The sequence below is a fragment of the Abramis brama genome (genome assembly GCF_963993115.1).
Source record: "Abramis brama genome assembly, chromosome: 10".
In the NCBI taxonomy this organism is placed as follows: domain Eukaryota; kingdom Metazoa; phylum Chordata; class Actinopteri; order Cypriniformes; family Leuciscidae; genus Abramis; species Abramis brama.
In genome coordinates, this window is record NC_139972.1 from 11,552,116 (window position 1) to 11,577,933 (window position 25,818).

Sequence of the window (25,818 nt, forward strand, 5' to 3'; positions counted from 1 at the left end):
GAGAGATCTTGTGGATTCACTGAATTCAGCCGTAGACGCATCAGCTGAAGTGCCTCCGTAGCGGCAGCTGCATGTGTGAAACCTAAACAACAGTTGTCAGATTTACGGCCTGGATGAGAAAGAAAAAAAAAATCCCCATTCAGTGTTCTTTTGATTCCAATCTCCAGGCTTCAATCTGGTCCCTCGTGTCGTGTGCCGCCACTGAGCAGGAGAACAGATGGCGCCTTTCAGCAAGGCGGAGAATTGCAGAGAGTAGTCCCTCTCGCTCCCAAAAAGAAAAAAGACAGGGAAACAAGAGAAGGTGAATGAAGAAGGTGAGGAAAGACAGGCAGCGGACGGTGACTGAGAAGAGAACGTAGGCCCTGTCTCTACTGTAGATTAAGCTGTTTATGTCTTCAACTCACCGGATGAGATTTGTACAGCTATCTCTATATAATATTTTTTATATTATATCATTAATTAGATTAGAATCATCAACATGTGCATTTACATGCACAACAAAATGGATGAAAACTAGTAAATAAAAAGCAACTTGCAAAATGCAACCTGACAAGAAAACCACATTTACATGATGTTTTGTCTGGCTTTTCTCCAGTTTTGGTTTAAAATGGGATATTATGAATAAAATGCATAATAAAAGCAAAATAAACCACCAGAAGGCTAGAAAGGTGTCAAATGTTGAATGATTTTCAAGAATAAAATACAACTGTGAAGTTAAAAAGACGAAGAAAGCAAAACCCGCCAGCTTTGGTATTGATTATTCTTTGGACTAATAGTTTGGTTGGGCCTAATTACTGTTTTTATTATTGTTCTCTGAGAAAGCAGGAAGTGCTGCCGTGATGGTTTAAATGTGTTGTTTGGGTTAGTCCTAAATGGTGCTTTTGTCTCTGTGGTCGTTAAATGCTGTTTTATTAGGCAGAAATATAATTTCCATTAATGCATGGTCAATGAAAGAAAATATGTGTGTGTATTTACAACTCTCATGCATATGCCGCTGCTCAAATGCAAACATATTGATTGTGTGCTGCCTCGATAGCAGAGTCTAGGAAAATTATGACTTTTCCAATTGCGATCCGCCTTCCACTCATATTTGTGTGGTTTCTTGATGATACTTGATGATAGTGAATATGGTAATGTTGCTCACTCTTGTGCTGACATATTTCCTTCTGAAGTTTGGGTGTTTGTTTATTTATTTATTTATTTTTAAGTAGTCAAGTGGGATTAGGGGTGGGGCTTTCTCACTCTAGAGAGCATTTGATTGGACAAAAATCTGTGTAGTGCAGGATGAGTCATCAGTAGAAGAGAATGACTAACTTTTAAATGTGCATATCTGCGAAAAGCTAATTTTGTCAACTTTTAGGAGTATGATGGCATACCAGATGAGCTCACAGCTAACACACATGGTCTAAAAGCAACAAAACATAAATTGTGATTTCATGGGGTGTTTTCCGCTTGCCAAAAAGTCACTTGGCTGTATGCTTTTGAAGTTCCAGCCAAAAACTCCAATCGACGAGAGAGTTCACCATCAAACGAATCATCAATGCATGAAAGCTTGATGTCTAGGGACTTTTTTAGCTTTCTCGCTGTTTAAATGTGTGCATATCTTCTCCCTATTTATGGAAAAAGGGATTAAAGGGATATTGTTTCTCCAGATGAGCACAACTTTCACTCTTATCAGAACCAGATGCGAGATCCCTGGCGACAGAACTTGATCTTTCGATGATAAATCCACACCTGAGGTGATGATGGGAGTTTTGACCACTGATAATCTTTGATTTGACTACTGGGACAGTGAAGTGATTTGTTACCTGCAATTTTAAAATAAGAAAAGCAAAAGATGTTTATCCAGGAACATATCCTACTTGACAAAACTGTGGACATGGTGGTCAATTACTTTTGAAACTACATGGTTTCATTGGATATTATAATATTTTAGCATTAGGTATCTATTTTCTCCCATTACACAGAATGAGTCATTCAGGTTACTCTTTTTTTTTTCTTTTTTTTTTTTTTTTTTGCCCAGAGCAAATAGAAAGAAGGCGTAAGGGACACAAGTCACAGGGCGATTATCTTAATATTAGTGCTTGCGTGTTATACATTCAGAGATCGTTATCTTGAAGGCAAGAGCCAGGGAACTTGGGCTAAATTATTGCTCTTTAATTCTCCTGTCAACTGCAGAGTCTTTTCAGCCTTCGGCTTCCTTTTAGCAACCATAATGGTTATAGTGAACATGAAGACGTGCCTCATCTCATGAAAAAAAGAACACCTCTGTATTTCTATATATAGAACGACAAAGAGATTTGATTGTCTGATGGTGTCGTTTATACAGACAATGTGAATACTAACTTCAGTAACTAAAAAGTATCAAACAGTGCCATGGAAATTACCATGTGTTTTTGGATTTGGTAATAAATTAATTTGCATGTGGTATCAATTTTAGTTCGTTAGTTTTGTTTTAAAGAACCCTTAAAAAAAAGGAGGAACGTGACAGTACCATGTTGTGGGGATGCTACAGTTAAAGACACACTGTGAAGGAATTGTTTTTGACAAACAGCGACCCCTAGAGTCGCTATGGAATACTTGCACTGTCGTAAATACCCCTCCACCGCCCCACCTCCCACCCTGTACACCGGTACCTGCATCGGGCATGGAATAGGCACAGATAGACTCCAAAGACATGATTATTGCAATTTATCATAATAGTTTGCAAATTGTGCTCGTTTACACTATTTACAACCTCTTGATGTTCTCTTGATGACTATGCTCAGTTGCTCATCTGCGGTGAAGCGTGTTCCAGTAGCGTCGTCATATCTGGCTATAACATATAGCCTATAACACGCTCTCACACGTTTTTATTTTTAGCATTTTTGAGAGGAGTACAATTTACATGTGGTTTCAACAACCAGATGCATTTACACTTGTCCAGTTCCGTCTGGAATGTTGCACAGACCTCCTCCTGAAGTGGTTTGAGCGATCGGATTCAAATCCGTCTTGAATGCGTTTCGGAGGGCATTTACACCTGGTCTTTTCACGATCGGATAGCTATCCCATCTGAGAAAACGCATGAAGTGGCCAGGTGTAAACAGCCCCATGACAAAAACATACGCACGAAAGCCGAAAACAAACGCTGGTTGGCCTCTCACGTCCAAATTTGACGAAGTGGTGGGGGAAGTGACGCATGCCGTAAAGCAGTCGAATTTTGTAGTTCTTTTTGTGCTTGGGTTACTACCCGAACCCCGAAGTTACATAGTGCCAGTAAAAGCGATACAGACCCCGTCAGGCTATGGCAGACGTGTCATTCAAACTATTGTAAGTCGATGTACCATCACAAGGGTCTTGGAAATATATTATGAAGGTTGAAAAGTTTCACAGTGTGCCTTTAAAGATAAGAGTACATGAAAGTGCCACCATGACATTTGATGAAGTGCACTAATCACACTAAACTACCAAATTAGGCTTGTTACATTTGTGCAAAATATTTAGTGGTCTTTTAATGGTTTCAACCATTTTAATCACAAACCACTAGTCAGGAAATTAGCAAGAATTGCACGAATACTGTAGATGAAGTAACTTAGCATGGAATAGTCTTTTGTTTTCTTTACAGGGCGTGCAGAATTATTAGGCACGTTGATTTTCTGATCATATTTTATTCCCAGGAACATTTTGCCATTTCCAAACCATATTAATCTTAATAACTACTATTAATTTTGTATTTAATCATTTATAAGTGATATATTATTGTTCATGATGGCTGGAAATGAAAAATGTCTTATTTTCAGGTGTGCAGAATTATTAGGCAAGTTTTCTTTTACAGATAAAATAAGCCAAAAAAGAGATTTAACAAAGACTGAAAAGTCAAAAATTATTAAATCCCCATGAGAAGAATGCAATACTAGAGATTGCAGTTAAGGCATGACCATTGGACAGTGAAATCCTCATTGGGTCAGCAGGGTCAGACAAAAACAGGTGGAGAAGAAAAGACACATGTTAACTGCAAAAGAATTAAGAATTAAGGTGAAGAATTAAGTGTGAAACCATCAGGAACCCTTTAGTCTTCAGCGCCACCATTTTCCAGAACTGCAACCTACCTGGAGTCTCCTGAATAAGTTTTGTGAGTTTATTTTTAGTCCATCTCCTACCCTGAAGTCCGTTTTGCAGAGATGGACTAAAAATTAACTCCTAACTAAAAACAACTTAAAACGTATTCTGGAAGATGAATTCTTCAAATAGTGGTAGAAGAGGATGTGGTGCTGGTCCTTCAAGAGTCACTCTCAATCTGTCTGTCTATAAAGCCTATAAAAAAACAGTCTTCATGTATTTCACAACACTTCATTCAGCTTGTGATTCTTATTAAGAGGGGGGGCATTTTTTAGGATTCTTTACCTAACCTAAGTCTCTGAGACCCTGACACCTTGCTCTTCTGGAGACTCCAGGTAGGTTGCAGTTCTGGAAAATGGTGGCGCTGAAGACTAAAGGGTTCCTGATGGTTTCACACTTAATTCTTCACCTTAATTCTTAATTCTTTTGCAGTTAACATGTGTCTTTTCTTCTCCACCTGTTTTTGTCTGACCCTGCTGACCCAATGAGGATTTCACTGTCCAATGGTCATGCCTTAACTGCAATCTCTAGTATTGCATTAGTATTGCATTCTTCTCATGGGGATTTAATAATTTTTGACTTTTCAGTCTTTGTTAAATCTCTTTTTTGACTTATTTTATCTGTAAAAGAAAACTTGCCTAATAATTCTGCACACCTGAAAATAAGACATTTTTCATTTCCAGCCTTCATGAACAATTATATATCACTTATACATGATTAAATACAAAATTAATAGTAGTTATTAAGATTAATATGGTTTGGAATTGGCAAAATGTTCCTGGAAATAAAATATGATCAGAAAATCAACGTGCCTAATAATTCTGCACACACTGTAAATCTTCTTAAACATTTAAAACTTGCAGACAGCTTTTTATAGGAAGAAGAGTCAGTGTTGTTTCGCTCAGTGTTGATGGATTCAAACAGTTTATGAGAAGTTGAGCAAGTGGTGATTAGTTTGAGTTTAATGTGGGACCAAATATTCACTCTAGGGTTGAAATCTGACCAGGCCAAAACATGAGCCTGATGGACTTGTTCTCAAGACACTTGTTGGTTGTCTATGCAATTTGGGCAGGAGCATTGTCTTGTTGAAAAATGAAATCTGATCATTCCTCTTTAGATAACTTTTCAGATCAAGCCATTCTGCAATATTCTCCTATAATCCAAAGCAATAAATGACTTTTTAAAGTAAAGCAGCACACCAATATCAGCAGCTAAAAGCATCCCCACACAATAACACTCTTCCTCCATGGTTCACTGATGCATTTTTTATTATATTTATCACCATATTTTCAAAAACACTGCTCTGGAGCATCACCATTGCGACATCATTAAGATTCATCATTCCGTCCACACCACTCATATACATGTTTTCTTCTTATGAAAGTTTACACACCTTTGGAGCACAGGAAGCGAATAGTGAATCTCTCTGCAGAAAGCCGTGCTTAATATTTGATGCTTCAACATGCTCTTCAGGTCTTTTTGCCCACTAAGCACAGCAGCACTGTCATAAAACCAGACTGCCCTATGGCCTCGTATACTTCAACCATTTTATGGATGCGAGAACTGTGGCACTAACTCATTTCCTGCCATTTCATCCTTCTTTTCAGCATCAGCAGCTGTGCTGTTGTGCGTTGGACAATCGATGCCCCTTCATCTGCCCTGCCATTACGTCGGTTCTCCATCAAACTGCGCTTATAAGTGAAATCCAGTATCTCCAGCAGAATCTATAGATGCTACTCTAATCTTCCCGTTCTTGTTATTGTTGATAATATAATGCATGCGTCGGATAATGCGCGCGACATCCGACTTCATTTAGTTTATTTGGTGGAAGAGGCTGCGTAATGGTACGTATTTACTACCCGTAATGCAGCCGTATTGATTATAATGGCATAATTTACGAAGCTCTTAGTGAGAGTGAATTAAGCGGTGTGACATCTTATTTGAAAGCCTCACTGACTAGAGCATCTCTATTCGCTGGGCTTTTTGATGTTCGCTTCGGAGTGTAAAGTACGCTTGAAGATGGCCCAGAGGCCAGGGCGGTGTAATTCAAGCGTCGAGGCCGAGCTGAACAGAAAGCTGCCCCTGCTGTTTGTACCAATTGCCCTCGCAATCGTCTCTCTGTTCAGCCGGGTCTCCTGGGAGATTGCAGGATACAATGGGTTGCCGTGGCGACAGGAAAAGCTCAGTCTACCTGCATGGCCTCCTGGTTTAATTAGGTGACTCCTGAGTAGATTAGGGCCTCTGTTAGTGTGGGTGGCCCCGCTGCGTATCGGCCCGGCTTGAAGGGCAGGCCACGGGGGAAAGTCTGTCAGGAACTGAAATAAGAGCAAACGGGCTGAAAGAGAACTCTGACTCAAGTTATACCAGGCTACAGAAATCTGTATGAGAGATCTGCTGTGATGAAGAATAATGTGACTAAAGAATTAAACACCTTTCTGGTGTTAAAATTATTTATTCTGTCCAAGTTATGCCGAGGTGATAACTTTAAATAAGTAAGTCACTGGTTAGCGTTTCAAAATTGTGGCTCTGTGGCACTTAAAATTATTTTTAGGGGCCAAACACCGAAGGTGCGGAGACACCTATTGAAATCGTTGGCGTTCCTATTATTATTATTCTTCTTCCGTATGGAAGTCTATGGCAGCCCATAGAACCGCTTGCGGGAAAGTTATGAAATTTGGCACACTGATAGAGGACAGTCTGATCAGTCACCATAGCAAATTTGGAGTCCCTACCTCAATCCCTCTAGCGCCACCAACTGTCCAAAAGTTCTCTCATGTTTATGCTAATAACTTTTGAACCGTAAAGGCTAGAAACAAAAATCTTGTTCCCCCTGATTACGTGGCTCAATCTGATTCGATTGCGTCATATGACATCATTTTCTGTCATGGAAGTCATTTTGAATTCTCAGAAAAAACTACTTTTTCAAACTCCTACTAGACGGTTGCTCCGATTTTCATGAAAATTTAACCAGATCATCTTCCGACCATGCCAACAAAAAAGTTATTTAATTCAAGTTGATTCATCAAACCGTTCTTGAATACCGCACAAACTAATTTTACGTAGTGCTTGCGAAAACCGACTTAAGACCGTATCTCCGCAACGCTTTATCGTATTCAGACAAAACTTGGTACATGTCAAGCATCACAAGCATGACTTGAGGTGACATGCTGCGTTTCGGCACAGCGCCACCTACTGGTCTGGAGATAGGAAAAATGGCTATTTTTGCTTATATCTTCTAGACAATTTGACCAAAAATCTTTAGATTCAGGGTGTCCTGCCGAGTCGACTAATATCTCATTTTCCCATATTGGCCATTTTGGACGTCGGCCATTTTGAATTTTGTACTAAAATGCTGTATTTTATGAACGCATGAACGTATCGTTACAAAACTCGCTATGGGTCATCAATACGATGCCCTGAAGGAGCCTGAGAAGTTTCAACCAGCGCCACCTAGTGGTAAAATTTATTTTTCAAATGCTTATAACTCTGGGTGTGTTTGACTTATTTTCACGCGAGTCATCTTCTTAGGTTCCTGAATCCTTGCCGAGTCCAACGATGCCAAACATGCTAGGTTTTGCCTTACTGTTTGTGTAGCGTTGTGATTTAGTGCTTAAAAAACATTTGCCAATATCTTTGAAACCAATTGAGACGAAACCACCGTAGGAAGTTTGGAAACATAGGTCGTTGGCTAAATGCTAAAACCCAAATGTCAAATTTTGATAGTAAGTGGCAAAAAAATCCAAAGTCGCCCATGGGTCATTGTTTATGCTCTCATACATATAAATGTCTATAACTCTAAAACAAAATGAGATATTTTCACCAAATTTGACACACATGTATGGGCTCACTCTGAGAACACATAAAAAATAAATTACAAATTACATTAATTACAATATAATATCATGATATTAAATGCTACACTTTACGAATGCATTGTGACTCTTCAGCTATCAGGTTAACCATAAGCTACATTAGCATTAAGATAGCTTAGCATGCTAATCTGGTTATCATGCTTTTGTGCGCTAATTCTTACACTGAAGCCTCTCCTCGGCAGTTTGGTAAGTCAGCGTCAACTGAGTGGCGCAAGCTGCTAAACCACGTGCCACGAGCCCCGAAACATTCAGGTCGTGAGTCGAATCCTGTGTGGCACATGCCCAGACCGCAATAGGTACTGTGGCCAGAAGTGGTGCAAAGATGCTTCCTCACAGGGATCTCAATTTAGGTCCCCACAGTGACACGAGTCCCCATGAGTCTGTGTGCATTGAGGTTGAAGTCCCCACCGTGATAGAAAAACATGCACACACACACCTTCCTCTGCTTCATAGTGCTTCTGTAAGTCAGAGAAATGAAAATAAATTACGCAAAGTAGAATTAATTAAATACAGGCCGCAACAGCCTGTAAGACAAATGCACCCCTCCGCGAGCACACGAATGCGAAATCTGCTCATGTTCCTCTGTGACTTTCAGCACTTTTAAAGGACTTTAATAAGAAGACGTGATTAATGGCAAATTAAACTTGCTCTAGGTTCGAAAGTAGAACGTCTATAAAAAAAAAAATCCATCCATGCATGTTTTGAGATTTAGGCAGAAGTTTAGGCAAAATTATTTGACTCATGATTAGAAAAGTTATTTATCCTGCTTTTACATCAGATGAATTGCCCCAGATTCTATCCATTTAATTCAGACTTAATAGAAAGGAATTCAGCAGAGAACCAAAGATAAACAATACCTCAATACTCATCTTTTAGGTACACTGATACTTAGCCTTTAAGGAGAGTTAAAACAAATCCTTATTCCTGTCCCTCCTCAGTTGTTCCAAACCAGTTCTACGACTCTGTTAAAAGCCTCTGTTGTAATGCAGCGTGTTTCAGAGATTGAACGGTTGTTGTTTAAAGATTTTCACTTCAGAGACTTGCATGCTTCAACATGCAATCAAATCATGTAGTACTGGATATATAGTATGTCTAAACGTTTAATATAGTTAAACATTCTCTAAGTAGTGTCATTTCATACATTAATTTACAGTACTGAGAGGGATGGTGTTTTTTCGTAGCTTAGTTTGTTAGTTTTGATGAGTTTTTCACCATTTAGATGTTGATTGAACAATGAAACACAAGCACAAGGAATTCCTGTATAAATCGTTCATATCATCTTATTTGCAATTTGTCAGTTTATGCAAAGAAAGTATGACTTAAGAATAACTGTTTTTTTGCTGAACACACATGATCATTTTGGTTGCAGTTGCACCAAATGATTTATTATACACCAAAGTAATAAACAAATATGTTTTATATTTGACTACAACTTTAGCTATAAATGTAAAATGTTATTTCTCTCTGCAAGTTTTCCTGCTCATTTTTAGGTGGACTATAATATTATAATGTGTTTTAAGACTTGTCAAATTAAAGTGATGAATGGAACAAGACATGCATCATTAAGATCAAACAGCTTGATTGACACTTTAATGGATCATATGGTAATTTCACTAATTGTTTCTTAATTCTCTTTCACTCAATCAGCTGTGTCTCGTCGTAGCAGTAATTACACATTTGCACCAGAAATATAAAGCAGCATTTTTTCTTTAACTCTGAGTGATATTCCGTCAACTTGTCAGCTCCTTTCACTTGACAATATATGGAAAGACTATAAAACTTTGTTTTCAGAATATAAACCCCATCTAAGTCCTATAACTGAGCAAACTTTTTGAACTTGTGCCAGTACTTTTGTACTTGAAATGTTCACTCTTAGATAGTTTCATATCTTGCTGGAAAAATGCTGCTATTGTTCTCGTTCTTATGCTGTCTCAAATCTCTCAAGAGTTTGCTCAGAAAGAAAAGATCAGCACATTTTTAAGTGGAAACAAATATATAAATAGTGTGTGTGTGTGTGTGTGTGTGTGTGTGTGTGTGTGTGTGTGTGTGTGTGTGTGTGTGTGTGTGTGTGTGTGTGTGTGCGCGCTTGTACTTGTAAAACTATCTTTGTGTGGCCCGGTTTGAGTTTTAGTGAGGACAAAGGGTCAGGACCTGATTTTAGGGATAAGGTTCTAATTAGGTTTTAATTATTCATAATTAGGGTTCAGGTTAGGCAATTAGTTGTGTTGGGTCAGGTTAGGGTAAGGAGCAAGAAAATGCATTGTGTCAATGAATGTCCTCACAGAGTGTGTGTATGTGTACTTGTACAACTATCTTTGTGAGGACCAGTTTGAGTTTTAGACCATTGGAGTGAGGACAAAGAGAATAAAGTGAGAACATTTTGGCCGGTCCTCACTTTCTGAGACCACTTTAAAGGCCTGTTTGAGGGTCAAGACTTGGTTTTAGGGATAAGGTTATAGTTAGGTTAAGGGTAGGTTTAGGGTAAAGGTTCGGGTTAGGCACTTAGTTGTGATGGGTAAGGTTAGGGTAAGCGGCTAGAGATTGCATTGCAATGAATGTCCTCATAAAGATAGATGTACAATAATGTGTGTGTGTGTGTGTGTGTGTGTGTGTGTGTGTGTGTTTCCCCCAGCAGTCAGTTTCATTCTCATGTGCTGTGAAAGTTGTTTTGTTAATTGTCCAATACTGTACAATAATTTTCCAAAATATCAATGCTTTTCGAATTTGTTGTGTTGAGTAAATGTGATTTGGGTAAATTTCACAAAACCTTTCAAGAACCAGTTCATAAATTTACCTTTATTTACCTTTAAAAAGCAACCTTTAACTTATGCAGATATACATTCATAAAAAAAGAAAAAAAAGATTCTCACCCAAATTTTCCTAAAAGAGGCTTTGGTTTCTTTATGCAAACTGTAATTTCTGATACTTTTGTCGTATGTTTTTAGGGGGTGAGCTGGATCTGTTTTTGTGAGATTCACCCAATGTCTAATTTATTCACTGTTGATTAATAGTTTCAATCACTGTTGATCACCAGTGATTCTTTCTGAATGTTCCATTTGTTGTTTTGTTAAAGCTTGTCTGTCGATCTGTCTTTGGAAAAATGTAAAAAGAAAAAATCCTTTTTGGAGTCACAAAGCAACTATGTTATCACGGTTATGCCAATCTCCCTGTTCAGCTGGGCAGAACAAAGACAGATGAAACAAGACAGACAGCTTTCATCTGTGCATGCATGGCTTTTATTAATTCTCTCTGCATGTTTCTGTGCTGTCCATGTATTCATTTTTGGCTATGCGGTGTCATTGGGAGGTGTGTTTTAAGTTGTCCCCCGTGTGTTGTTTGTGTTTGTGGTCTACAGGTCCTCCTCTTCATTGCTCATCTGCCTCCTCTTCCCCTGTCGACTCCCCTTACCCTCCCCCTCTTCATGCAGCCAATCAGAGCCAGGGAAGGTTGCTAGGTAACAGCGGGGCTCAGGCCGGCCGGGACTCTGAGTCAGAAGATGAGTTTGGCCCCAATTCATTCTTAGTTAAAACCGGCTCAGGGAACGTCTGCGCTCCGGTCACTGCAACTCCTAACGGTGAGTCCCTCTCGATATCGCTGATGCTTGATGGGCCCTGACATCCCTAGCTGGACCTGCTGTGGAGCTTGTGGAGGTAGCCACAGGCCAGACATTCATTTTCGGGATATTTTGGGTAGCGGTAGAGGTCAGATGTTAGCAGGAACTTTTTTAACTAAGGCCTGCTGAGAAGAGAAGCTCTTGGCTGGGGTTCAGGGAGTGAGGTGTGTCATAGATGCTGAAGGTTTTTTAGCTTTGTGTTTTTTATTTCAGATTAGTAGAAAGAAAACATCCAAAAGACTCTTTTAAGTGCATCTTTTATAGCAGTTTATCTATTTGCGTCTGTCAATTTCAGTTACAGTACATATATTTTAAAGGCTGTTTTCTCAAAATGAGTTTTTTCCTCACTGTGTCAGAAATCTTCACTTTAGCATACACCAAACTTTACAGTTTTATTCCTATTTATGTTCCAGAGGATTTTACTGAGGTGTTTGTCACATGCTTTATCAAATGTTCAGATTTTTGTTCTAGAAATATATGCGATTTAGTGCATATTTAATTATAATGCCTTATTTGCATGTTTAAGCATAACATTTCAGAAAACTTGTTATATAAAAAGAGTGCAATTCGTAATGTAATCAATTATCAGGGGAAGTATGGTGATATTTATTGGTTATATATATATTTTTACCCTGTTCATCATACACTATAAGCAAAAACTAGGGGTGTAGATATTTGCTCTGACAACTTGATTCAATTATGATTGTTTATAAAAAGATGCAATATACCCTGGAAACTGAAATTTGGTGACAATTTGTTTCTCAAATTCTCAACTTATGCTGAAGACACACATGCTGAAGTTTATACTGTACTTTAATTGTTGAAAATATAGATAGATAGGTAGGTAGGTAGGTAGGTAGGTAGGTAGGTAGGTAGGTAGGTAGATAGATAGATAGATAGATAGATAGATAGATAGATAGATAGATAGATAGATAGATAGATAGATAGATAGATAGATAGATAGATAGATAGATAGATAGATAGATAGATAGATAGATAGATTTTCAAATTGAGAAGATCCATATACTGTATTTTTATTTAATTTAATGATTTTTTAATTTATTTTTTTGCCCCTAATTGTTTATGGCATTCTGAAAACCTTGGCTTTGTGTTTCACATTGTGTGTTTGGATGTAGACTGTGGCAGGCTAACCCTTGTTGCAGCTGTCATGACTAATTTCACCCTGTGCTTTGTCTTCTGAAATGCTTTACAAAATACTTGGCCACTGTTTGGACGACCTGGATTGCTCTTTACTTATGCAGCTGAGAAACTTTAGCAGTGTGATACTGAGTTTGTACTTATCAACAGGGCTATATTTCTTGTAATACTTTGATTATGGCCATTTCAGATCATTGCAGAGTTGCCTTCATTAACTTTGCTTAGTTTTAGAAAGGTCAAGAAGTTTTTAATGAAAGATTGAATTAATTTTCGAGCCTGTAAATGATAAAAAGCTTAATGGCACGTCCTGCTGAGGGACAAGTGACCAGCACAGCAGGAGCTTCAACCACGATGAATCAATTTTACAAGTTACCGTGTCCTCACTAATGAGCCAGTGATGAAATGCGCATCACGTTGTGCTGCTATTGTCGTCCAGAAGGTTCAGATATGATGAACTTGTTTACTAGGGATTTGCTTTGATGTGTTTTGGGCTTCTTTTAACATCCCATTACCTGTGGAGTGACATTAAATAAAGCACCTCCACTAAAAGTACAGGTTATGTGAGACAAAATGTAGATAAACTAGCTGACGATTTGTGACCCATCGCAGCGATTCTGAACTTATTGTTCTTTTAAATGACAATGCTATAAGATAACGTCCATCTAAATCTGTCTTCCGTTGATGTCCGTGCTGCAACAGGTAAACAAATTAGAAATGAGATTTGTTAACATGTTTCCAGGTAAGAAAGCTTCGCATCACTTTGATAATTGGAGGAGAGCAAGAGAGCATTTCGATATGAAGTCTGTCATCACCAGTAGCTCTCGGCGTCTCCCTCAAGGCTTCTTTACAGAGTTGAACAAAAAAATGCTGTAAATAATTGATCAGCCTTTACAAGTTAACCACCCAAGGCTGGAATTACATCAAGCTCAAGAGACTTCTGCCTGCCTGTTTCCACACGACCCTTCGTAAAGCAATGAATTAGCCTCCGGTGGCAAGAACTTTCCTTTCTCTGCGCAGCATCCAGCTAGCGTCCTGGTCACCTAGCGGTGGCACCCCAGTGCTAAAATGGGATTTATCTTTCCGACAAATGGCTTTGATTTGCATTGGTATATAGGTTACCCTCGGGCTGCCAGTGAGGGGTAGCACACTCACCAAAGGAATCGGTCTCTTGCCTCCGAGCTATGCAAGGCACCATAAGGCTCTATTTGGCTGAGACAAAGTAGCATACCACAGTGCCGTGGAAGAGGACGTTTATCTGTTAAGCTTAGCGTCCTGGTAGTAAAATAGTGGGATTCCTGCCAGAGGCTATGCTGTGTTGCACAAGGTCGATGTGGTGTTTGATCTCGCTTTCTTTACTTCACTTCTTACGAATCAGTGACTTTTCATTGGAAGTCGAGTGATTCCTGCACTGCCAGTCATTTTGCCGGTAAAAACCTAAACTCTTGATGGCTGCATGCACAAAGGCATAATACGGCTGTCAGTACAGTTTGGACTGCTTCAATTCAGAGTGACTCCAGTTTGGTTGATCAGTGTTGCATGATTGGAACCTAGCAATCTAGTCGTCTATCGTATCGCCCGTGCCACACACACACACAATTACTATTTTTATAGCTGTCAACTTCTCTCAGGTTATGAAAACCGCCAGGAAATATTCCTATTTAATTTGGTTCCCATGTCCTTTTGCATATAAATACCAATTTCTGAGTCACCTGCTTGTAAATACGCTTGACAGTCCAAACACTGGCTGTGTCAAAGTAGCCATTGTGATTGTAGGTAAACAAGTGGTAAATTATGGAAATTATCCTGCTCTTTTGAAGAGCACCCTCATTGTCATTTCTGATTGTTTGGCAACTGTATTTGCTGAGCCTTTAAACAGAACAAGGACACAATTAAAATAAGAAAAGAAAAACCGCTGCTTTTTATCCACTTAAACCACCTAATGAGTCTATTTTAACCATTTTCCCTGCTTTTTGAGAATGGGATAGGCTTTTTTTTAACAGAGAATAAACAGCCAGCTGCTTTAATTTACCAAGTATTAGCATATTACTAATACGGATATTCCAGATAGCTCAAGGCTTAATAAGAGGGATGCAGTAATGACAGACTCTTAAATCGGTGGTCACGTCCTTTGTAATAGTCCTTGTTTTTTAACGAAGAGTTGCCTACACGTTCACACTGAGTGGCATAAATTGCAGTCCAAAACACACTGTGGATTTTTCACCCTGCCCTTCTGTGAACAAAAACAGATGTCTTGAAAGATATGACATGTGGGTTTGAGCCTGTAATATTTTGAAATGTTTTTAGGGTTGACGATGACATGAGCTAATACCTCCCGTTCTCATTTCTTCGCCTTGTCAGGATATTAAGGGAGCATATTAAAACACATAAAAAAAACACTTATGACAGAGCCCTGTTCTGCAGCCCGACTCAGCTCAGCATTGCAGATTTGTCAAATTCTAGAGAGAGAAAGGGCATGGACAGGGTAAGCTTATCGTGTAAACTGATAAGGGAGTTTATGGGCCCAGATTCATGTTGCCGGTGTCAGTATGATTTCGTGTGTCTTTAGAAACACAAGTTATTCTGTAGTTCCAGAAATGTGATCCAGTGCTGAGACTAAAGCTGAAAAGGCTTAGCTCAGGGATTCGAGCTGTGGATTCGAACACAAGAGTGTGTTTTCAGAGGAATTTGGTATGCTTTTCCAGCAATTGAGGAGGAATTACACATGAAAACATGTGAAGGCGAAACCTTACATCTGCAAAGAGCTAAAGTATCGAATCACGGATACAGAGGTGGTTAGCATTTGAAATATCGAGTCCCAAGTGTTTAAACACAACATAAAGCAAAAATCTGGCCACAGTGGCAGAGTTAAACGCACAAATTCTACCGCTGGGAAATCTCTGCACTTCCCAAAATTCATCTCTGCTTATAGCTATCGACCAGAGACGGAGTTATCAGGCTGAGGCAATTTCACTTTTCCCAGAGTGATTCAATATTATCAACTAAAAAATGCATCTGTTGCATTCTATCGACCAAAGGGCTCTCCGCTGTGTTGTATTTTTCCATTCATCTATCTTTGTTGCAGAAATTCCCTAAACTATAGTTCATGAACCAAATGTCTTTTGTATTTAAAGAGGCTGAGATTAAGCAAGCTGGAAAACGTAGAAAAGAAAGAGTAAAAGATCTCTATGCCCGCTAGGTCCTGTTAGCTTGATGGGACAGACCCGTTGAAGCTTGCGGTCTTTTTGTTGAGCATGTGTTGCTCCATGGCCCCTGGCTTTCTCTCAGGGTCCTGTTCCTGGAGAGATGGCTATTGGGCCACGGGCTCCCTGCTGAGCCCCTGTTCTTCACTACAGAGGCTCCCTTGTATTAGCATCTTTTTACGGCAAGCAGCATGGGGTTTGGGCCACAGTGGGCCGCTAATAGTGTATGGATCTTCCTATGTAAGGGCTCGCACAACATGCCTTTGCAGTTGACCAGACAGGAATGAGCAGGTGGAAATTAAGCAGTGGGGTCACTGTGCAGCTATGCATTTAGATCAGTTGGGTTTCGTCAGAACTTATTTAATCATCCCCTTCCGTTGCCAGTGCCAGGGGAGCGAATGCGGTTTACGGGGTCGCACCGGAACATATATCCACGAGAGACACTCCGAGAGATCACAGCGGACAGGGAAACAGTGATTTAATAAGCAACACGTGGCATGGCTGCAGAGGGCAGCGAGGACAAGCCTTTTTTCCTACTCTCCGTTCTCGCGAGTTTCACCTGCAATTATTTTTAATGAGACCAGTTATTTATATGTTGCGTTCAGCTAGACACCAGCATGCAACCACAGTCCATGTTTCTAATTGCAACCAGCCAGCTGTTTTCCTAATGCATTGTCACCTTTTGTGAATGTACACTGGATGCTCATGAATCATCACTTTATTTAGATAATCCATTTTGAGGTTACCATGGAGATAAAGTGCCAGACAGAGCCATCTGCACTTTTCAACGTCAAATATGTCTTCAGGACCCAAGGGGACACAAGAATTACACATTTAATGAAAAACAGCACATTTGCTTTTGATTCCACGTGATTTTCGAATCAACATGCAGTGAGAGATATTTTCATATTTCTTTAGTATAGCTGTGAAGATGTCAGCGAGGCCGTCAGTTACACACACTTGATGAGTTTGAGAGCATGACTGATTCAGAGCGCCGTAAGCTATATCTGCTAGCCTTCATACGAGACCCGTGAAGACAGTGTGTATTCCCTCATGCATCTGTCTTTCCTAATGGTTAAGAACAACACCTTAACTGATGATTGAATGGAGGAAAAAGTGTGAAAACCACAGACAACACAACCTTCCATTAACACTCAGGGTGGCTGTCGGCTCTTCGCGCTGTTCGGAAAACAGTTTCCACCACCCATGTCCAGACACTTACAACCAGAAAACAAACCTAGCGGGATAGACGAATGCTCCGCGATCTATGGTCATTTTTAGCTGTGGATGCTGTGTAATGTTCTGTCTGTCTTCTGGAGGGATCTTGATTAATTCTTCAGCCAGTCGTAACACCTTGCACATTTGATCGGGTGTCTAAGGCACATCATACGAGTTCTCACTCTCAGTGTTCTCACTCTCTATCTATCTATCTATCTGTCTGTCTGTCTGTCTGTCTGTCTGTCTAAACTATCTATCTGTATGTATGTCTGTCTGTTCATTTTGTAATTCTTATATTTTTGTATGACCTCATTTCTTATCAATTATTCATAAACACAAACCAATTCTGCTCCAGGGTTTGATGTTTTAGCATCACTGGTTGATTATCTAACACTGCTGACTGGAGCAACCCAGTTTTCCTTGGAGATTGACTTCAGACAACTTTAATGGGCTTTTGACGCCTTTAAATATTGAGCTTGAGAGAATAGCTTTTGAAATATCTCTGGACTGTGATCAGTTGTTAAACGGAGTCAAACTCATCAAGTACATCCTCACAGATCAAATTAGCTTTTTAACACGTTTTAGTAAAGTTCTTGCACCTCTTTTGAGTACACCCCCCCTCCCCCATTTAAAACATGGTATTAATCTACGTAAATATGCCATGGGATTTCCACAGAGAACTGCTTGTCTCCCTTTGTAATTGCTATTTTATTCATTTGCTGTCTTGTAATCATAAAGCAATTTTACATCCAGCAAAGTGTCATCTGGAGTAATTAGGTGCCTATTATATTCTTAATCTCAAGAGAGGGTGAATATCACAAAAAATAATGTCCATTATTTTGATAAAATATATATTTTGTTTTAAGAAAATTAATCCTATTTATAATTCCATTTTGTTTGTATTGTGAATTTTTTTTTTTTGCCCCTGAAATTTAACCACCCTATATATATTTTAATATATTTTTAATTATTTTTTTTATATAGGCTATATATATTTTATATATATATATATATATATATATATATTTTTTTTTTTTTTAAATGTTTTATTTTTATTTATTTTTGTATTGCCGAAAATGCTAAAAGTCTTAAAACATACTTAATTTCTGTAAGAATTTTTTTTATTCCTTCCTTTAGATTTTGTGTTGAAATATGATATTGAAAAATATGTTTGGCTCCTTTTCTGGAGGCCATTCGAGCCCAATGACCTTTTTCTTTGCTTTGGCAAAACAAACTTTTTTGCTCTTGAACAGAGTTGTGCAAACAATATCGATCACAGACCTTCCACTCTTACAAGTCCTTCTGGACTGCTCTGAATATTTCCTGCTGAATCATTACTTCTCTTCGTATTATGCTCATTGTCTCAAGGACTCGAATGAGCCTTACCTTCTGTGCTTCTCAATGGAAATACAGCTCCAACCCTTGAACGCTGCGTCAGCATTTCTGTATACTGGCTGCTGTTTAGGGAATAGAAACCCTGCATTGAGACAAACTTATTCCGAAAACACAACGCAAAAAGCTTGTGAAGTGTTTAGAATTGGGTGATGCATAGCCTGAACTTGTTGCAGTCTATTACTATTTGTAGCATTCATTACATGCATAATGGTGTTTTTATGCTGTTGTTGTTGTTACCTGAGGGCCTGTTTATAATTTGTTTTCCCTGACAACATTTTGTATTCAGTTCAATGCCACGTTATTAAGAGCCACAGTTTTTTATAATCATTAGGACGTCAACCTATGAATGACTTATTTTAACTGCATTCTGAATTGCGATAAGAGAGAAAAAATCTAATTCAAGCACTTTTTCCTTTTGAAGTTTAGACAGACAAGCAATATGATAAATCAAGTCTTGTTGTCATTAACCTTCATTGAATTGCATCACTTTCGTAGCTGTAATACTCTCGCATGTTACATACCTTCATAGTGCTGTGGAAATGGTTTTCCTCCCTTCCAGCTCTCCATCTGTTTTGATCTGGTTTCATCAGGGCCATCATCAGCTTGGCTCAGAGACGCAACAGAGCTCTGAGTAATTGGTAGCGTAGGATTGTGGGAATGCGGCTTGGTACGGGCCCATCTGTCACTGGCTCTGACAAATGATCCGGCCCTGTGCCCAAAAATGAAAGGGAATAAAAAAAGTAAAGGGGTCCCTGTCAGTGACGCATCCCATAATGATCTTCAGTAGAAATGTGCACTCGCCACATGGTGCAAAGCACTCATTTAGTCATATGAGAGATGTGAGAACTAGCGTTCTTTCACCCCGGTTACATGCCTCCAACAGAGAACATACTGTGTCGCTTGGTGTGTGAAACCGCGGTAAGACCTTCGAAGCATGCAACTTTTGCAGTATTCAAAAGAAAGGAATGATTCAGGGTTGCTTATGACTTGTTGCTCAATGCCGTGTTGCTGTGTTTGTGCAATAGTAGTTAGTGAAGTTTGCTTATTAAGGTCAGTTCAGGCGAGCGACAACAAAAGCATTCTCAAGAGGATCTGCTTGACAGATTTTCTTTGTTGTTGTTTCAAAAATAAAATTATAATTTAATTTGCAATTCACACATACAATGACTTCATTGTGTATATACACCTCTTTAGTGATTAAATATGTTTAGTGTTTAATTAAAAATGTATTTTGATATTTTTAGGGGGTGCAAAAATGTGTGGCTGTCCTGGTAAGATAATGAAGAGAAAAGGCTCATGAAAACCTCTTTAAACTTATTACGTAGTTTGCATAATCTTCTATTTGTTCTATTCTTTATTTAAAAATAGTGAAGCAAATTTGTTAAAATATGAATATTTGCACTATTTTACAGTTCCGTGGTTCAACCAGCATGAGACCCAATGAGGTCTAAGGTGTAGGGCTGTGCCGGTAAACTTGACAACCGCGCCACCGCGGTGGCTGAGGAGTAGGGGGCGGTGGTTTGCAAAAAAAAAAAGTTTGTATGTGAATGCTGTTTTACATTAATATTATGACACACAAAGCTTTGTTTACAAAATAAATAATAGGTTAGCAATTAAATGTTATATTGCAGGCGCAGCCATGGAAAAGTTTGAATTCATGACGAATGAGAGAGTTGTGCGTGAGTCCATAAATTTAAACTTTGTCGGCTTTGAATTCTGGTTTGCGATCTTCACCCGATAATCAGCGAATTTAAAAATATTCCATTAGTTATTCCATATAGAAAGTTGAATTGTCTACTTTTAAACAAGACAATTAAAAACGAAAATAAACCGACTAGCATATGTTTATGTATTCCGTATAGTGTGCAATTCTCTCTATAGGCGCGTTCACTGCGAAGATGACGAGTGAGCATCGTCAACTTCATCTTTGCAGCCCAACACTGACACAAAAAAACCCACTTTATTAATAACAATTCAAATGTCTCCTTGCTATATTTGACACGTTCATAATCATTACTTTTGCCGGTTTGTGACAGCTGTTGTGTGCGTTATTGGCAGCGTCACCCACATGAACGCGTCAACCGCATCAGCACCAGAACATGGAGATTTTATTTTAGAGAATGATCGCACAACAGACATTAGAACATAATCGAATATTCAAAAATCGTGACTCATCCCTGCATGGAATCTCTTTTTTCTTTTCCCATACCTTCACTCGCGTCTCACCCATTTCGGGGATTATAAACGTTTCTTCCTTTGTTCGCTTTTAGGTCGATTATTTTCGTATTCTTTACTGTGGTAAAGTAGAAAAAACGCTGTAGGACAGATATAGCCTACATTTTTTACATGTACGTCAAATTCTTTTTAACACAGTTTGTGCTTGTTATTAGACATATTGGTATAGGCGCGTCAAGTTCATTTGTAAAGCGCGTTTCACACGCGCGGGTGATTTTAGTTTGGCTTTCTCTGGCAGCGCGCAAACATAGCTTAAATGTCTTGCCCATGTGGAAGATAAAATTCGCTCTTCATACCTTTTACAAGTAGAAAACATGAAGATATCAGAAAAGAGATTGATGGTCTCTTTCCTGCTCGTGTCCCACATCCCTCTCAGAGCGCAGAGCGGTAGGCTGTATCACGCGTCTTTGTGTGGAAATATTAAACAAAAGTTTTTTTTTTCTTAAATAGATTAAGATTTTTCTTAAATAGAATAGATTTATTATATTATGTAAGTTACCAGTATTTACTGATATTTATTGCAATGCTTTAGAGGCTTTATTGTGTTGTTTCTTTGTTTTTATTTATTTATTTCAAAACAACCCCCCAAACACCGCAACACCGCCGGTATTTTACCACCGCGGTGGTAAAAAACTGCCACCGTCACAGCCCTACTAAGGTGTAAGGAAAATATCCGTATAGGTTGGGATGTCTGAGTTGTCCAGCATCTTATGATTGAATTTTAAAAATCTTTATTCTTGGTGACGGTCCTTTAGAAAGAATGAATTTACAGATTCAACTTCTAGTGATTTTGCTGACAGTTTCTGACAAGTTCTGTCTCTGACTTTATCTAGTTAAATGCATTGCAGCTACAGCCATCAACACTCTGCTTTTGTAACAAAAGACAATTACTGTCGGACTTCAGATAACCCTCTGTGATTGATGCCCCATTATTGTGCATAATTCATGTCTGTTTGTCTTGTGAAATCTATTTTTGCAATAACAGTATATGTCTAGCCTATACATTTAATATCTGTCAGATAGCCTACTGCAAATAGCCTACCTTTACATATTTGTTAGACACCAGTTTTTTGTAAGCATTTGAAAGTAAAGTTCTTCATAAATATATAAATAAAACATACGTGTCTTATTAGCTGTATCCTTAGCGTATTAGCTATACCTTTAGCGAATGATGGTAAAGTTGTTCTTACTCTAATTAAAACATCTTTAGCGCATTAGCTATACCTTTAGCGAATGAAGGTTAAGTTGTTCTTAAATGTAAATAAAACATAATTAGCGCATTAGCTATATCGTTCACAAATGAAAGGAAAGTTGTTTTTATATGTAAATAAAACATTTAGCATATTTGCTATACCTTTTAACACATTAAGGTAAAGTTGTTAAATGTAAATAAAACATCCTTGGCACATTAGCTATAGGATACCTTTAGCAAATTAAGGTAAAGTTGTTCTTAATCTAAATAAAACATTTAGCTCATTAGCTATTCTTTTATCGAATGAAGGTAACATTGTTCTTCAATGTAAATAAAACATATTTATTGCATTAGTTATACCTTCAACTATTTAAAGTATTGTTCTTAAATGTAAATAAAGCATATTTACTGCATTAGCTTTAACAAATGAAAGTTGTTTTTATATGCAAATAAAACAGTAAGCACATTAGCTATACCTTTAGTGAACAATGGTAAAGTTGTTAAATGTAAATAAAACATTTTTAGCATACTAGTCTCACCTTTAGCAACAGTTTAAGTTCTCAGTAAAGAGGCCGTTGAGTGTTGCCGACAGGTGTAAAATGAAACTGCTTTGTTCTCGTTAAGTAAGGGTTCTTAGCGCAATGAGGCGCTAGTTTATTGATTGATGAATGGTTTAGCAGATATGGAAATGAATGGCTGTGGAGCGCACAAGGACACAAGGGTCTTTATCTCCGTCTGGATTGCCACAATCTGATGCTCACAATCTCATGTCTGATAGCCCCCATCTCCCATGACGCAAAGTGGCTTTAGTTGACAAAAGCATTCACGTGAAGCTGAAGCTGTCTTGTCGGGTCCAACCACACAAGCTGCAGTTGATCATGGCGTGAATTCTAAACAGGTTGACGAGGGTAATTCAGTCTACTTGATAGTGACAGATTGTCTGCAGCATATTTTGCCTGATGAGTGTTTGTTGGAAGCCGGCGCTCTATTTAGATGCAACATTTAAGCTAGGTGTCTCTTTTTAAGGCAACTTCTTATCATTGACTTATCTTTGAAAATCGAGTTGTTTACTTGTGCAGTATCAGAAAAACGTTACAGATAAATCTCTGCACACCACATGCTAATGAACACTGCAGTAATTTAATTTGCTTAATTGCTGATAGTGCTGTTTCTCTCGTTTCAGAGGGCTCGTTCCAGAACCACTCTCGGTTGCGGACGCCACCGCTGCCCCTGTCGCACTCCCATTCCCCCAGTCAGCACCACACCGCCTCTATTGGCTCTCTGAGCCACAGCAACTATACCCAGCGCAGTAACCCGAGCCCGGCACCCACCGATAGCTCGGCTCCCAATGAGGGGCCTACAAGTGCCCAGGACTCAGGCAGTGCCCAGGACAACTGGCTTCTCAACAGCAACGTTCCTCTAGAGACCAGGTACATTTGGGGCTGTGCTGTTCTCATGATAAAATGGCTAATCAAATAGCTTTGTGATGTTGAGTGACAACATTAGGCGTTTATAATGCATCGTAAGGCATGCACATGCTGGCTGCATGAAGCGTTTATTATGCTATTTGTATCTGCTTAAAAGATCAACTACACTGTTAATAGTTAGTGAGACTTTATGTAGCCTTTTATCTCCACTTGATGCACAATATAGTTTAATGGGTCATTCCTGCTGTTATGCAGTAGCTTTTGATGCATGTACAGTATGTGGTGTTATTCGGTAAAATACCTGACTTTCAAATGCATCTTCTGGTCAATCTTAAGCACATAAATTGTATCTTAATAGGGAGACGATTAACAAAATTTAACCTAAAATAATGGAAATAAAGAGCTGAGTTAGCCAGTTAGCTTACACGAGGGGTGAACTTGAACTTGAACTTTATACCGTTTTTCTGATATTTTATATAACTGGATGGGAAGACAAACCAATTCATACCACAAAACTTCACAGAAATCTAATAAAACCTAAATGTTTGTTTTCCCGCCAAAATTATGTCACTTCCTGGAGGATGTTGACTTTCAAGGGACAGGCTTTAGTTAGTTAAAGGGATTTTACAGAAGACTAAGGGCGCTTTCACACTAGCACTTTTGGTGCGCACCCGGGTTCGAATGACGTCAGAGTTCGGTTCGTTTGGATGATGTGAACGCTGTTTTCCGAACTCGGGTGCGCACCCGCGAACCGTACTCGAGTCCGCTTAAAAAGGTGGTCTGGGGTACGGTTCATGTGAACTCGGGTACGGTTCGCTGCTGATATGAACGCAATCGTACCAAATCGCGGAAGTGAACCGCTATTGATGACATATAATATGGAGCGTGCCTGCGTGCGTGTGTTTAACAACTGTAAAAGGGTCTATATACACTTACCTTGACGAAAAGCGGGATTGACGCACTGCAAGCAGAGAGATGATTTCTGCTTGCCTCCACAAAAATTGTCTTTGGAACGGTTTTAATACTTTTGCGGCAGACAGACGCAAGTGTGTTTCTGTATCTTTTCTTTGAAAACAAAACCAAAGGTTCAAAAAAAGAAGAAGAAATGTGAAACGAGCAATTCTATCCATTTTGCCGCTTTTTCATAGCGGTTACCAAGCAACACGTGTACGCGCCAGCTGCAGTTTGATGACGCAAGCGTACCGCGGTTCGGATACAAATAATATAATGTGAACACAGTCCATCGGGGGCTGGGGGAGGGGGGAAGCAATCGAACTCGGGTTCGGAAAAGGCAATCGTACCAAGTGTGAAAGCACCCTAAGTTGATTGGTAATTAAAACATGTTTTGTTTGAAACATTTTAATTCGATAAGGAAAACATTGAAGTACCTGGTGCATTTCTTAATAAATTGCCAGTTTTTCATGTTTCCCATCTTAATTCCCCTATTTGTTAATAAAAATACAGTATAATTAGACATAAACATTTGCTGATAGTAGGAATGACCTCAAGTGTATAGCTGAATTTACGGTCTATCATTATGGAAGTTTCATGCGACTCAGTTTTTATGTAAATTCCTGTATTTGGCCGAAATGCATTCGAAACATGAGTTACATACAACAAGAGAAAAGTATTGTTTTCCTGGGCTTTCCGGGCAGTGTTGCTGATCTAATATCTCAAGCCCAAAATGCGATAGATGGATGGCGATTTCTCTCAAGGTTCTGAAGGGGGCTTTGTTACAAGCTCTCCATATTTATCTCCCATCAGCCCTTGCTCTGTTTGCCTCTATCTGAGGCACTTGTGTGGAGGAGATCAGTCAAGAACCTCTCAGATGTCTGTTTGCATTGCTCAGGCTGCTCCTCATGCATGGCGGAGGCAAATCAGCGCTGTCAGACCAGCCTGAAGAGAAATGATACATACTGATACTCAGATAACCTCCACCTCCTGCTCTGCTCAACCCAGCCAACAATTCAAATGTCTTCAAACTTTTGTAGTAGCTGAAATAAATATAAGTTTATATTATATAATTGTGCTAAGAGCATCATTACATCACAGGTCTCGGATCTCAAAGTCGTTATGATTTACTGATTGGATTGCAAAGTTAAAGTAGTTTTCCCAAATATCTCCTGAAAACCATGTCATTACAGAATCAAAAATGCTGGAAAAAAATGTTACAAATAAATATATACAGTAAATACTTTTTTATGCATCTTGCCGTTTATGTAATTAGATAATATGCATTTGAAAAATGTATACATTTATACATAACTATACATTTTGCAATATACTATACTACACTGTTGGACTATATACATTTATGTTCAAAGCAAGATTGTGTCTGTACAGGGTTATTACCGTATTATAGCATTGAAAATGATTTTATTTTCTCAATAATGAACACGAATTTTCCCTA

General features: G+C 38.8%; 1 protein-coding gene across 1 annotated transcript in view; it reads left to right on the forward strand.

The window, feature by feature from the left end:
- Positions 1-25,818, forward strand: part of tenm4 (teneurin transmembrane protein 4) — a 242,867-nt gene that overhangs the window by 98,425 nt on the left and 118,624 nt on the right. Inside the window, exons 4-5 of the mRNA XM_084126175.1 lie at positions 11,326-11,544; positions 23,165-23,411. Of these exons, the coding sequence (XP_083982301.1) occupies positions 11,326-11,544; positions 23,165-23,411 (466 nt within the window). The remainder of the gene's footprint in view (positions 1-11,325; positions 11,545-23,164; positions 23,412-25,818) is intronic.